The sequence below is a fragment of the Eulemur rufifrons genome, chromosome 24, assembly GCF_041146395.1.
Source record: "Eulemur rufifrons isolate Redbay chromosome 24, OSU_ERuf_1, whole genome shotgun sequence".
Lineage (NCBI taxonomy): Eukaryota > Metazoa > Chordata > Mammalia > Primates > Lemuridae > Eulemur > Eulemur rufifrons.
In genome coordinates, this window is record NC_091006.1 from 24,501,224 (window position 1) to 24,514,693 (window position 13,470).

The following is a 13,470-nucleotide window of genomic DNA, read 5'->3' on the forward strand; positions in this document are numbered from 1 at the left end:
CTAAAGAAGAGTAGGCTCAGTATGATAAGCCAGACACAGAAAGACAAATACTGCACGATGTCACTATTAGGTGGAATCTTAAAAACTCAAACTCATTGAAACATTACAATGATGGTTGGCAGGGACCGGGGGTCAGAGAAAATATAGGGATATTGTTCAAGGGGTATAAGCTTTCAGTTATAAAATTAGTAAGTTCTGGGAATGTAATATACAGCATGGTGAATATAGTTAATAATAATGTATTGTACACTTGAAATTTGCTCAGAGAACAGATCTTAAGTGTTCTCACCAAAAAACATTAAATACGTGAGGTGATGAATAGGTTAACTGGATTGATTGGGGGAACCATTCCACAATGTATACCTATATCAAAACACATTGTACACCTTAAATATAAACACTATTTGTCAATCAAAACTTAATTTTTTTAAAAGATGAAATACATCCATCTAAGAAGAAGGAAAGATACAGATGTGGACTGATGTAGGTGAGCTAAGAAGTCAAAAAGGACAAGACCAGGAATGGAGGAATTGCCACCTGTTAGTCTTCATTTACTCTATGAATTTGAAAGTAATATACTAGGTTTGGAATGAGGAAGCTGGATTTTTAAAAGTTGTGAAGTGGAAAAAGTTTGGAATGGTTGCCCTCAAACATGAGAAAGGAAGTTGGCTAAAGGCATGTAAATATTGCTGAGAAGTGTTATTTGAGGATACAAATTTGTAACATGGTTTTATTTCACAGTGTATAATTTGGGCTGGGCTACTGTGGGGAGGAAGGTAAGGTGCTGAGGGGATGCTGTTATACATTAGTGGCGTGGGTGAAGGACAGAATGTAGCCTGCTTAAAGAAAGACAGGAGGGAGGAAATGAGCTAACACACTAATGGAGAAGAGAGTGAGGTTGAAGAGCAGAGACAGAGTGAAAAGTGAAATAAGTGGAACGAAAAAACATAAGGGACAGGTATATGTAATTATAATACTGAACAATGGTGTTTCAGAGGTGGGGCAGTTCCTGGTGATGACAAAGAATGACATGGAAAGGTTGAATTAAATGATCAGAATCAAGGAAGCCAAGAGACTGTGGGCTAAGGTATTAGATGTATCATAAAATAGATGTTGGAATTATCCAGGATGACAGGAAGGATTAGGACAAAGGAAATGCCAGATGCCAAGATATTCCATCATTCTTAGAAAATGGTCTAAAGATCAGTTGATGAAAACTATAGGAAGTGTAGGAGGGCTACAGCCAAATTACAGAATTCTGGAAATTGAAGCAAAGCTTACATAAGAATGAAGAAGCAATCATCCAGTATTGGTGGTAGTTAAATACAAATCTCCCTTTTTCCCACAATCTGCCTGGAAATAGGGGAGTTTGGGAAGATCATCAGAGAGTTCATCAGCACACTGATGACTGCATAAGCAATAGTATGTTCAGTAGCTCCTGATCTATAATAATCAAGTTGAAATTTTTTATACCTGTTTTCCATTCTTGTATTGTTATATCCAAAGACCTAAACTTGTATCTTTAAGTAAATGATCATAGAACACAAAAATATTTTAGACTATAATCATTTTAGTATTCAAATATCTAGGGTTTTTTCCCTCTTCTGTCATTTCCCGTCATTACTACAAAAGAGAAAAATATGCAGCATTCACCTTTAAATTATAGTAATTGTATATATTCTTTTTCTCTCCAGGGTGACTCTGGTGGACCGCTGGTTGGTGCAAATTCTAAAGGCATCTGGTTTCTTGCTGGTATCGTAAGCTGGGGAGATGAATGTGCTCTTCCAAACAAGCCTGGTGTCTACACTCGAGTGACATACTATCGAGACTGGATCAAGTCCAAAACTGGTCTTTAGTGCAGAAGTGCTCTGTAGATTAAAGCTCAAGGTTATTATGTATGCTTGTTAAATATGTTTATAATTCTTAAACCACATTTAACTTAAATATCACCTCTCCTTATGCACATTTACTGTAGCAAATTTAAACACATACTGTTTTAGAATTATGAAAACTTTCTATTTATTAGAATTTGACAAAGGTTTAGTGAGACTAATGGACTAGGTAGGTAGGACATACAGTTTTCCCTTGTTAACCCTTTCCAGATTGAAGATAATTATAGGAATAAATATGGATTACAGTTTATTAAGGAAGTATTGTCTGCTAATTTGCAGATCCAGATTACTTGAGGAATCATAGAATAGGTATTAGCAATAAACTCCCTTCTGAGTGTACATATAATCTCCTGCTGACAAGCACATGGAATCCACAGGATCAACATAGCAGTAGGTTGTAATTTAGTAAATTGCAGTAATATTGCCTGTAAAAATTACCCAGGAAAAATTTATCTACCTGTTTTCTTTCTGCTTTTTGTGTCAATGGTAATCCCACCTCTATTTATGGTTTTCTCACTTTGAGTGACACAAAACAACATGATAATCTCCTGAGGCACATTGAACAGACCACGATGCTTATTGACTTGTCCCCATTCTCTCTCTCTTTTTTTAAATTCAGGATATTATGGGGGTACAAATATTTTGGATACATGAAATGCATTTGCCTCGCTCAAGCCAGGGCCACAAGTGTGTCCTGTCCCCATACAGAGAACTCCATCTCCATTAGCTGTGAGTTTACCCAACCCACCTGCTCTACCCCTCTACCTGACTGGCACCATGTGAGCACTTTAGTGTTGATCAATTAGTACTAATTTGATGGCAAGCACATGTGGTGCATGTTTTTCTATCCTTGTGATACTTCATTTCAAAGGATGGACTCAATCTCTAACCAGGATAATATAAGAGGTGCTAGATCACCATTGTTTTTTGTAATTGAGTAGTATTCCATGGTATACATATACCACATTATATTAATCCACTCAAGTATTGATGGGCATTTGGGTTGTTTCTACATTTTTGCAATTGTAAGTTGTGCTGCTATAAAAATTCGAGTACAGATGTCTTTACTATAGAATGTCTTTTTTTTCCTTTGGATAGATGTCTAGTAGTGGGATTGCTGGATCAAATGGTATTTCTATTTTTAGCTCTTTGAGGTATCTCCAAATTACTTTCCACAGGGGTTGTACTAATTTGCAGTCCCACCAGCAGTGTAAGAGTGTTCCAATCTCTCCACATCCATGCCAGCATTTGTTATTTTGAGACTTTTTGATAGAGGCCATTCTCACTGGAGTTAGGTGATATCTCTTTGTAGTTTTGATTTGCATTTCCCTAATGATTAGAGATGCTGAGCATTTTTTTATATGTTTGCTCTCCATTCGTGTGTCTTCTTTTGAAAAGTTTCTGTTCATGTCCTTTGCCCATTTATTTATGGGGTTGTTTGATTTTTTCTTGTTGATTTTCTTAAGTTCTATATAGATTCTTATTATCAGCCCTTTAGTGGATGTATAGAAAGCAAATATTTTATCCCATTCTGTAGGTTGTCTATTTGCTCTAAGGACAGTTTCCTTGGCTGTGCAGAAGCTTTTTAACTTTATCAGGTCCCATTTATTTATTTTTGTTGCTGCTGTGATTTCTTTGGGGGTCTTCTTCATGAATGCTTTACCGAAGCCTTTGTCTAAGAGTCTTCCCCACATTTTCTTCCAGAGTTCTTAAGGTTTCACACCTTAGGTTTAAGTCTGTTAACCAACATGACATGATCTTTGTGAGAGGTGAGAGGTGGGGATCCAGTTTCAATCTTCTGAATGTAGTTATCCAGTTTTCCCAGCACCACTTATTGAATAGAGATTCTTTCCCCCAACGTATACTTTTGTCTGCTTTGTTGAAGATTAGATGACAATATGAGGATAGTTTTGTATCTGGGATCTCCATGCTTTCCAAAGGTGTGTATCTCTGTTCTTGTGCCAGTACCATGCTGTTTTAGTTACTATAGCCTTATAGCAAAGATTGAAGTCTGGCAGACTGATGCCTCCCAATTTTTTCTTTTTGCTTAAGATTGCTTTGGTTATATGAGGTCTTCTGTGGTTCCAGATGAAGAGTAGAATTATTTTTTCTAAATCTGTAAAGAATGATGGTAGAATTTTGATAGGGATTGCATTAATTCTGTAGATCACTTTAAGTAGAATTGACATATTAACAATATTGATTCTACCAATCCATGAGCATGGTAGGGATTTCCATCTGTGCACATAGTCTACAATTTCTTTTCTCAGTGTTTCATAGTTCTCCCTATAAATATCTCTCACCTCCTTCGTTAAATATATTCCTAAATATTTAAATTTCTTTGATGCTGTTGTGAAAGGTGTTGCATCTTTGATTTTTGACTTGACTGTTATTGGCATATACGAATCCCACTGATTTGTGTGCATTAATTTTGTATCCTGAGACTTTACTGAATTCGTTTATCAATTCCAGGAATCTCTTGGCTGAATCCTTGGGATTTTCTAGTTATAATAGCATATCATCAGCAAAGAGTGAGAGTTTGACCTCTTCTGCCCCCATTTGGACACCTTAATTCCATTCTCTTGTCTAATTGCTCTAGCAAGAATTTCCAGCACTACGTTGAATAGAAGTGGAGATAGTGGGCAACCTTGTCTGGTTCCAGTTCTAAGCAGGAATGCTTTCAATTTTTCACCATTCAATATCATATTGGCTGTGGGTTTGTCTTATATGGCCTTAATAATTTTAAGGAATGTCCCATCTATGCCTATTTTTTGAGGGTTTTTATCATAAAAGTGTACTGGATTTTATCAAATGCTTTTTCTCCATCTATTGAGAAATCATATGGTCTTTGTTCTTGCTTTTATTTATGTGTTGAATTACATTTATAGATTTGCATATGTTGAACCAGCCTTGCATCCCTGGGATAAAGCCCACCTGGTGAATTATTTTTTTGATGTGCTGTTGGATTCGGTTTGCTAAAATTTTGTTGAGAATTTTTGCATCTATATTCATGAGGGATATTGGTCTGTAGTTTTCTTTTTTTTTTGCTACATCCCATCCTGGCTTTGGTATCAAGGTGATATTGGCTTCATAGAATACCATCTTTCTCAATATTTTGGAATAATTTCTGCAGTATAAGTAAGAGATCTTCTTTGTATGTTTGGTAAAATTCGGGTGTGAACCCATCTGGTCAGGGACTTTTTTTTTTGGAAGATTTTTATTGCTGCTCCAATTTCTGCACTTAATATTGGTCTATTCAGTAGTTCTATTTCCTCCTGATTGAGCTTAGGGAGGTTGTGTGTTTCCAAGAATTTTTCCATTTCCTTCACATTTGGTAGCTTTGGGGCATACAGATTTTTATAGTGTTCAAAGATAATGTTTTGTATTTCCATGATGTCTGTAGTGACCTCTCCTTTTTCATTTCTGATTGAGTTTATTAAAGTCCTTTCCTTTCTAGTTCTTGTCAACCTAGCAAGAGGGCTATCAATTTTGTTTTTCTTTTCAAAAAATCAGAGTGTGGTATTATTGATCTTCTGTATAGTTCTTTTATTCTCAATTTCATTTAATTCTGCTTTAATCTTAGTTATTTCCTTTCTTCTGCTAGGTTTAGAATTAATTTTCTCTTCCTTTTCCAGTTTCTTGAGATGGTTTATTAGTTTGTTGACTTGTGAGTTTTCTGTCTTTTGGATATGAGCATTTAATGCTATTAGTTTTCCTCTCAGGCATGCTTTTGCTGTATCCCACAGGTTTTGGTAGCTTGTGTCCCCATTATCATTTAATTCAAAGAATTTTTTGATCTCCATCTGAATCTCTTCCTTCACCCAGCAGTCATTTAGCAATAGATTGTTTAATTTACATGGCTTTGTGAAGTGGTGAGCATTTCTGTTGGAATTGATCTCTTGTTTTATAGCACTGTGGTCTGAGAAGATACATGGTACAATTTCTGTTTTTTTAAATTTGTAAGGTCTGATTATAGTCTAGGAAGTGGTCGATTTTGGAGACAGTTCCATGAGCTGATGAGAATAATGTATATTCATCTTTATGTGGGTGGAATGTTCTGTAGATGTCTGTTAGACCCATTTGTTCTAGTGCTCTGTTTAAGTCCATTATTTCTTTGCTTATTTTTGTTAGGATGATGTGTCCATTTTACTTTTGCTGTGTTAAAATTTATGCTGTCTGAAATCAGAATCGCTATCCCAAGTCTCTTTTGGTTTCCATTTGCCTGAAACCTTGTTTTCCAACCCTTGACCTTGAGTCTGAAATCGTCTTTGTGAGTTAGATGCATTTCCTGGAGACAGCAGATACTTGGCTTGTAATGTTTTATCCACTCAGCGAGTCTGTGTCTCTTCAAAGGACAATTCAAGTCACTCACATTTATTGAGAGGATTGATATTTGGGGTAGATTTCTGTTCATATTGTTGGGTAAGTTCTTACTGTTTTGTTTTACCTCTGGAGTCATTGTGGAATCTGGGTTCTGGGCCTTAACTTCTGAGTGTTTTTAATTTGGTGGGTGTCTATTGCACTGTTAAGTGTGTAATGCAGGTCTGAGTACTTCCTGCAGAGCAGCTCTGGTCTTCACAAATTCCATCAGTGATTGTTTGTGAAGCTCAGTTTTGCCAGGTAAAGAATTCTAGGTTGACCATTGTTCTGTTTAAGAAGATTGAGGAGGGGTCCCTTGTCCCTTCTGGCTCTAAGGTTTCAGTTAAGAATCTGCAATTAGTCTGATAGGTTTTCCCTTATAGGTTATCTGTTGTTTTCCTCTTACTGCTCCAAGGATTGCCTCTTTCATGTTTACTTTGGCCAGCCTGATAATTACGTGCTGTGGTGTTTGCCTCTTCACGTTGAGTCTCCCAGGAGTTCTATGTGTTTCTTGTATCTGGATACCTAGGTTTCTGGGCAGGCCAGGCATATTTTCCTCCAGTCTTCCAAGAAATAGATTTTCCAGCCCTTGTGTATTTTCTTCTTCTCTCTCAAGGATGCCTATAATTCTTATATTTGGTTTCTTTATATGATCCCCCATTTCTTGTATGTTCTGCTCTTGTCTCTTACTTCTGTGTTCTTTTTCTTCATCTGATTTGTTTAGCACATAGGCTTTATCTTCAAGCTCTGAGATTCTCTCCTCTGCGTGATCCATTCTAATTTTAATCATATCGTGTCAGTTGTTATGTATTGATGGAGATAGAATATTTTCTTTGGGGGTGACTTTTCTCTCTGATCTTTCATGTTTCCAGTGTTCTTTCACTGATTCTTTCTCATCAGGCTACTTTGTCAAGAACTAGGGGTGCTGGTGCTGGTTTATGAATTTAGCTCCAAGTTCCTGAAGGGACATTCCTTGACAGTGCTGGGGAGATGTGCTCTGGTCCTGTATTGCCTTAGAGGTGTAGCCTGTTGGGTTATCTCTGACCTGTTGTCTTCACTGCTTGCCAAAGGAGATTAGTGAGTTTGGACCCCTTACTTAGTCTCCCAGGTGGTGAATCACTCTTGTGTGAGTGACTTCGCTGCCCTCCACTAGTTTGAGATGGAAGGCACTGTGTTGGGCTATGGGGTTACCCTCTCTTTTGTTGCATGTAGTTTTCGTGGAGCAGTCGATTATCCAGGTATTCCAAAAACCTTTGTATTGGGCTCTAAATCCGCGAATGGGGTATACCAGTGCCCCAATTTTTGGGAAATGTCTTGTCACTCCCAAGGGTTACCTGAGCCCTGTTGCCACTTTAGGTGGGGTAAGAAGAGCAACAGGTACCAGCGAGCCTGAGAACATATGCTTCTGTGGTTGCTTGATCTGGTGCTAGGGGAAAGCTGCTAATGTTATTCAGGGTTCTTTCACCACATTTGCGAGGCAGCTCCAGGTGGGGGGTGTCAATGGGTGCAATTGCTGAGGACTCTGGCCAAGATTTTCCTTCCTGGACCACAAGCCCCAAAGCTGGCAGCGGCCTGGGCGCCAAGGGCGACCTCTAGTGTTATGTTCTCATCAAATGATCAAAACCAACCTGCTGGAGAGATTCAATAGTCCGTCCCCTTTTGCTTAGTCCCAAGGTCCCACAGATTCACTCCAGTCACACAAAGAAAGCGACTTTCTCCTTTCTCCCTGCCTCCAAGGGCGTAGCCTGCCCTGCCAGCCTGTGGGAGAGCTGTTGCCTGAGACCGTCACACTTTCCAGCCCAGAAAATGTCTTCTCTCATTTCTCCCCTCCTCCAAGGGCGGGGTCTGCCCTGCCGTAGGGGAAGTCAAGCTGCAGGGCTGGGGGAGAGGCGCTGCCAGCGGCAGCAGCGTGTCTCAGCCCAGAAAGCGGTTCCTCTCTTTACTCTGGCATCCAAGGGCGGGGTTTGTCTGGTCGGTGAGAAATACAAGCAGCCAGGCCAGGGGAAGTGCTGCCCAAGGCCACCACGCGTCTCAGCCCAGAAAGCGGCCTCCCTGGCTACTCCGCTCCTCCAAGGGCAGAGTTAGAAGCCGCTCGGAGGGAAGCGCCCCTGAGGTCACGGGTCATGGGGCAACTCGGCTCAAAAAGCGGCCCCTCCCGCCACTCCGGCCCTTCAAGGGCGGGGGTTTCCTGGAATGTGCAGAAAGCAGCTTCTCCCCCTACTCCGTTCTCCAAGGGCGGGGCCTGCTCTGCTGCATGTGGGGCCTGGGCTTCCCCTGCTGGGCCTGGGGCCTGGGCTTCCCCTGCTGGGCTGGAGGAGGAGCGGTGCAGCAGTTCGTCCACGCGCCACAGCAAGTTAGGCTATGGACCCCCAAATGGCGGCTGCCCCCCCACGGAGAGCCGGCACTGGAGGCTCCTGCTCAGGGGGCGGCAGGTGCTGGGTTTGACAGGCTGCCTTAACAAGCCTCCGACTGTCCCCACTGCTCGCTTCCCTGACGCACTGACTCACGCCAGTCCAGTAGGGAGTCGCACTCCTGTCCCACCCTGTGCCAGCCGAATCTTCCGAGGTTCCCAGGGGCGGAGCCTCCTTTTGTGCGTTCACCTCCCTTGGTCTGGTCCCAGCAGCCGCCAGGGGCGAGGTGCCTGTCTCCAGACTCCCTCCTGCGGGCCGGGAAGTGTCCACTCAGACAGTCCCTCCTCCGCCTGGTGCGGACCTAGCACAGAGCACTGGAGAGTTCAAAATGTTTCCCACTTTTGTCTCTTCTCCGCACAGCCTGTCAGCCCGTGCCTCAACTTCGCTCCGACTTCAGGCGCTTCCCTGCCTGAGTGGCTGTGGAGGTCGGTGGCGCAAGAACCATCGTCCTGTGGGTCAGACCACACTGCCTCAGCCAGCTGACGGGCGGCCGTCCCACACTCTGATCCCTATTGTGTCTGGCACTTTCCAGACTTGGCGGTCAATTCTCCAATTTACCTTTTTTTTCCCCAGCACTACTTGTCCCGCGCTGCTTCTCTGCAGATTCAGGATGGAGCTCCTGCGAGAGAGCGACCCACTCGTGTGCAGCTGTCCGCGTTCTTCACCTCCTACTGGCTTTTCTTGCCTCTCCCTCCCTCCAGGGGCGGAGCCTACCACTTTTGGCGCGAAAGTGGCTGAAGGGGGAGGGGCAATGCCCGAGTCCGCCCATCGCCTCAGCGCCTGTGAATCTTACAGGTTTTAGCCTCCTGTGACTGGGGAAGTACTCAAAATTCACCCATCAAAACAGCCTCTCCACAGGGCCCAACGTCTCCTGCCAAGATTTTGCACCGACTTCAGGCAGGGCTCTGTCTGGGTGGGTGTGGAGGTCAGTGGGGAAGCAGGGTATTCTGTGGGTCAGATCCCAGTGCACTCGCTGGCCAGGTGGGTGCAGCCCTCCCATGCTCTATTCTCTATTGTTTATCTTGCACTCTCCAGACTTCGCGATCATATCTCCCATTCACCTTTTCTTTTTTCCTGAGTTGTGTGTCCCATACTGTTTCTCTGTGGTTTCCCAAGGCTGTTCATATGGGGGAGTGATCCACTCGTGTGTAGCAGACCGAGTTCTTCACCTCTTTCTCTGGGAGCCAGGAGCCAGGAGGTCACCTTTACTCCGCCATTTTTCCCTTCCCCATTCTAAGTATGACAGTGAGGCCAGAAAACGGTTCTCACATATACACACACTTTATAGTAAAATTATCCTCAGACACAGGGGCTATGTTTCAATACGTGGCTTGAAGAGACCATGTGAATAACACCACATTGCTTATGTCCAAACTCTTAAAATTCTTCAGTCATACAAATTATCAACCAGAATAAATAATATAGAAATTTTGCTTCCACTTCATTCTCCTTTTGCCCATGCAGAAACATTCTAAATGAGGGCACAGATGTCTATAAATGCCTTCCTATGCCAAATTAGCAGGTTAGTTGACATTTATCCAAAATATTATTTCAACAGCGTGCTTTTTCAGACAGTGTTCCACTAGTGGAATAGAAGTTTACCCTTTTCTTTTTCATTGGTGATAATCTTATAGCTGCCAATTATAGCCTTCATTTCGATGTAAATTTTTTTCATAAACTCCCCCAAAAATTCACTAACAATAATAGCTCACATTTATTGATTTTTTTTTACTGTATGTTAGGCATACTTTACATGTATTAATACATCGAACTCTCCCAACAAACCTGTGAGGATGGTCCCCTTGTTATTTCAATTTCGTAGATAAGGAAACTGAGGTATAGAGAAGTCATGTAACATGACTAAAATCAGAGAATTTATAATTGACTGAGCTAGGATTCACAATCGGACAACTAGATTCCAGAAATTATACTTTTAAAAACTATACTATGTTATGTAATATGGTTATAACTAAGGCTCTACCTATCATAGTATTCTAAAATGTAATATTTGTCATAAACTTCATGGATGAATTAATCAGTAGCTTTATTATTTAATTGCTTTTAAAATATTTGACATATCTTGTTATGCATTTATAAGACTTAGTATTTCTACTTTTTGATGTTTTATAAATTAAGCATAAACAAAATAAAACTATATGCATATTGGTCAGGATTCTTTGGTAGCAAGTGACAGAAATTCAATTAACATAGATTAAGTAAAAAGAAATTTATAGGCTTATCTAACTAAAAAATAACTAGGGGTCTACATCATTTAGCATAGCTGAGACTAGGTCCAGGAGCTTAAACAGTGCCTCTATCTCTAGTCACATCTTAATTCTCCTCAGTCTGCATTCATGGGCAAACTCTTCACTCTCAGATGTTACAAACATGTTCCCTCATTCTAGGCTTAGATTGTCCTTAGTGCTAAATTAACAGTCCCAGACAAAAATAGAGCCTTCGTGCCTGGGGGCTGCAGTTAAAAAAAAAAAAAAGAAAGAAAAGAAAAAGTCTTGAGGATGGCTCTGATTGGCCTGGCTTGGATGAGTATACCACTCCTATGATGCAGGAGGTAGAGCCTTTGATTGACAGCCTCTTAGGTCAGGGAGGGGCATTTCCAGAAAAAAAAAAATACACTGCATAAAAAAAAACAGTTATCTATTATCCAATGCAAAATGTGCTACATTCTGAATCAATATAGTGTTATTCAAAATCATATAACCTCACAATAAACAAAGATTCTATATTTTCATGTGTTTCTTAAGTTGTGAGTCACAGATTGTGCATGCTATGCATATTCTATTATCTTGTAAAAATGCAATATGAACTAGTGATTTAAGCCGCCAGTACTTCTCTTTACCTAATTTCTTTGTATATGTAAAGTGTATAAAATTCCTATGAGAAAAAAGTATAAAATTTTTTATTTTTAATTTAGAAAATAATTTAACATGAAGACAGATATGTTAACATATTTTTTAAATGTGCCTCCAAATAAGTCTGGTTTAAGTGAACCAAACTGCATGATAATATATAGTATAATAATAGATTCCCTTTTTCTCTCTACAAGTCAAAATAGTATTAGCTACAATAATGGTGTCTCCCCACCTGAGCACCAGTGTCATAACCAGCGGGTCTCTTCAGACTCAGGCATTTATGCTACAAATAGTATCAGGCAAGAATTCATGACGAGAACACACACAAAACAATGAAATTGGACTCTCATATCATACACAAAAAGTAACTAAACATGGATTAGAGACTTAAACATAAGATCTGAAACTGTAAAACTCTTAGACTAAAATGAAGGAGGAAAGCTCCTTGGCATTGGTCTTGGCAATGATTTTTTTAGAAATGATACCAAAGCACAGGCAACAAAAGCAAAAATAAACTAGTGGGACTACATCAAACTGAAAAGCTTCTGCACAGCAAATGGAAACAATCAACAAAATGAAAAGGCAGCATATGAAATAGAAAAAAATATTGGCAAACCATTTATCTGATAAGGGTATGATAACTATATATCCAAAATAAATAAGGAACTCACACGATACCAAAAAACACCCCCCAAAAACAAAAAACCTGATTTTAAAGTGAAAAAATGATCTGAATAGACATTTTTCCAAAGGAGATATGCAAATAGACAACAGATACATGAAAAGATGCTCAACATTACTAATCATCAGGGAATTGCAAATTAAAACCACAATGAGATAACACTTCACACTTGCTAGAATGGCTATTATCAAACAGACAAAAGATGACAAGCGTGGGTGAGGGTATGGAGAAAAGGAAACCCTGTACACTGCTGGTAGGAATGTAAATTGGTACAGTCATTATGGAAAATACGATGGAGGTTTCTCAAAAAAGTAAAAATAGAACTGTCATATGATCCAGCAATCCTACTTCCAGGTATATATTCAAAGAAAATGGAATCAGTATCTTAAAGATATCTGCATTCCCATGTTGATTGAAGCGTTATTCACAATAGCCAAGATATGGAAACAATCTAAGTGTCCATTAATGGATGAATACATTTTTAAAATGTGTAAATCTTATATTTGTGTGATGAATATACCTGGGGGACATTATGCTAACTGAAATAAGCCAGACACAGGAAGACAAATACTGCATGATCTCACTTACATGTGGAATCTATCCAATAGATATCTTGTTTTGTTTGTTTCAAGCATATGCCCCTGATCAGATTAACTGACATGATGTGTATGCAAAGGCTTTTGAGTTCTTTAGAAAAACAAATTATAATCAGGATTATTTGGTTATAAGGAACCTGTTATAGCTAATGTAGTAGGTACATATTTTATCGTCGCAAGTCTCAGGTGTGAAAAAAATGCCTTGATATTCTATATGAATATAGAATATAAACATTCCAATCTGGAAATATTGAAAGAAGCCAGTAATTCTGAGCATATAGTGACAGCCAAAAGGGAGCCTAGGTAAGCAACTGGTCTGAGCTGCTCAAAATGCAAGAGACAGGCAGTACACAGGGAGGATGAGAAGATGCGTAAAGTATGTCCAATATGATTATCCAATCATACCAAATAAGCTCCTTAAGGGGATGAATAGTGTTGTGTTCACTTTTTATCACCAGCAAAGGCTAAGAGAATGTATATAATATTAATAGATATTTAGAGATTATTTGTTAAAGACATGAATATAAGACAGAATAAACAAATACAGTAAATGAACAAGAACAGATCATCTAAGTCAAAATAGCCACTTTTATCCTCAACATTGTTTTTGCTTTGGTTGCCACAGAAGCAAACTAGTTGACATAAGACAAATCAAGCTCG

At 39.8% G+C, this 13,470-nt stretch overlaps 1 protein-coding gene across 1 annotated transcript in view; it reads left to right on the plus strand.

The window, feature by feature from the left end:
* Nucleotides 1-1,856, plus strand: part of LOC138374310 (transmembrane protease serine 11C-like) — a 40,293-nt gene extending 38,437 nt beyond the window's left edge. Inside the window, exon 10 of the mRNA XM_069457026.1 lies at nt 1,695-1,856. Coding sequence (XP_069313127.1) covers nt 1,695-1,856 — 162 coding nt within the window. The remainder of the gene's footprint in view (nt 1-1,694) is intronic.
* Nucleotides 1,857-13,470: the final 11,614 nt, after the last annotated feature.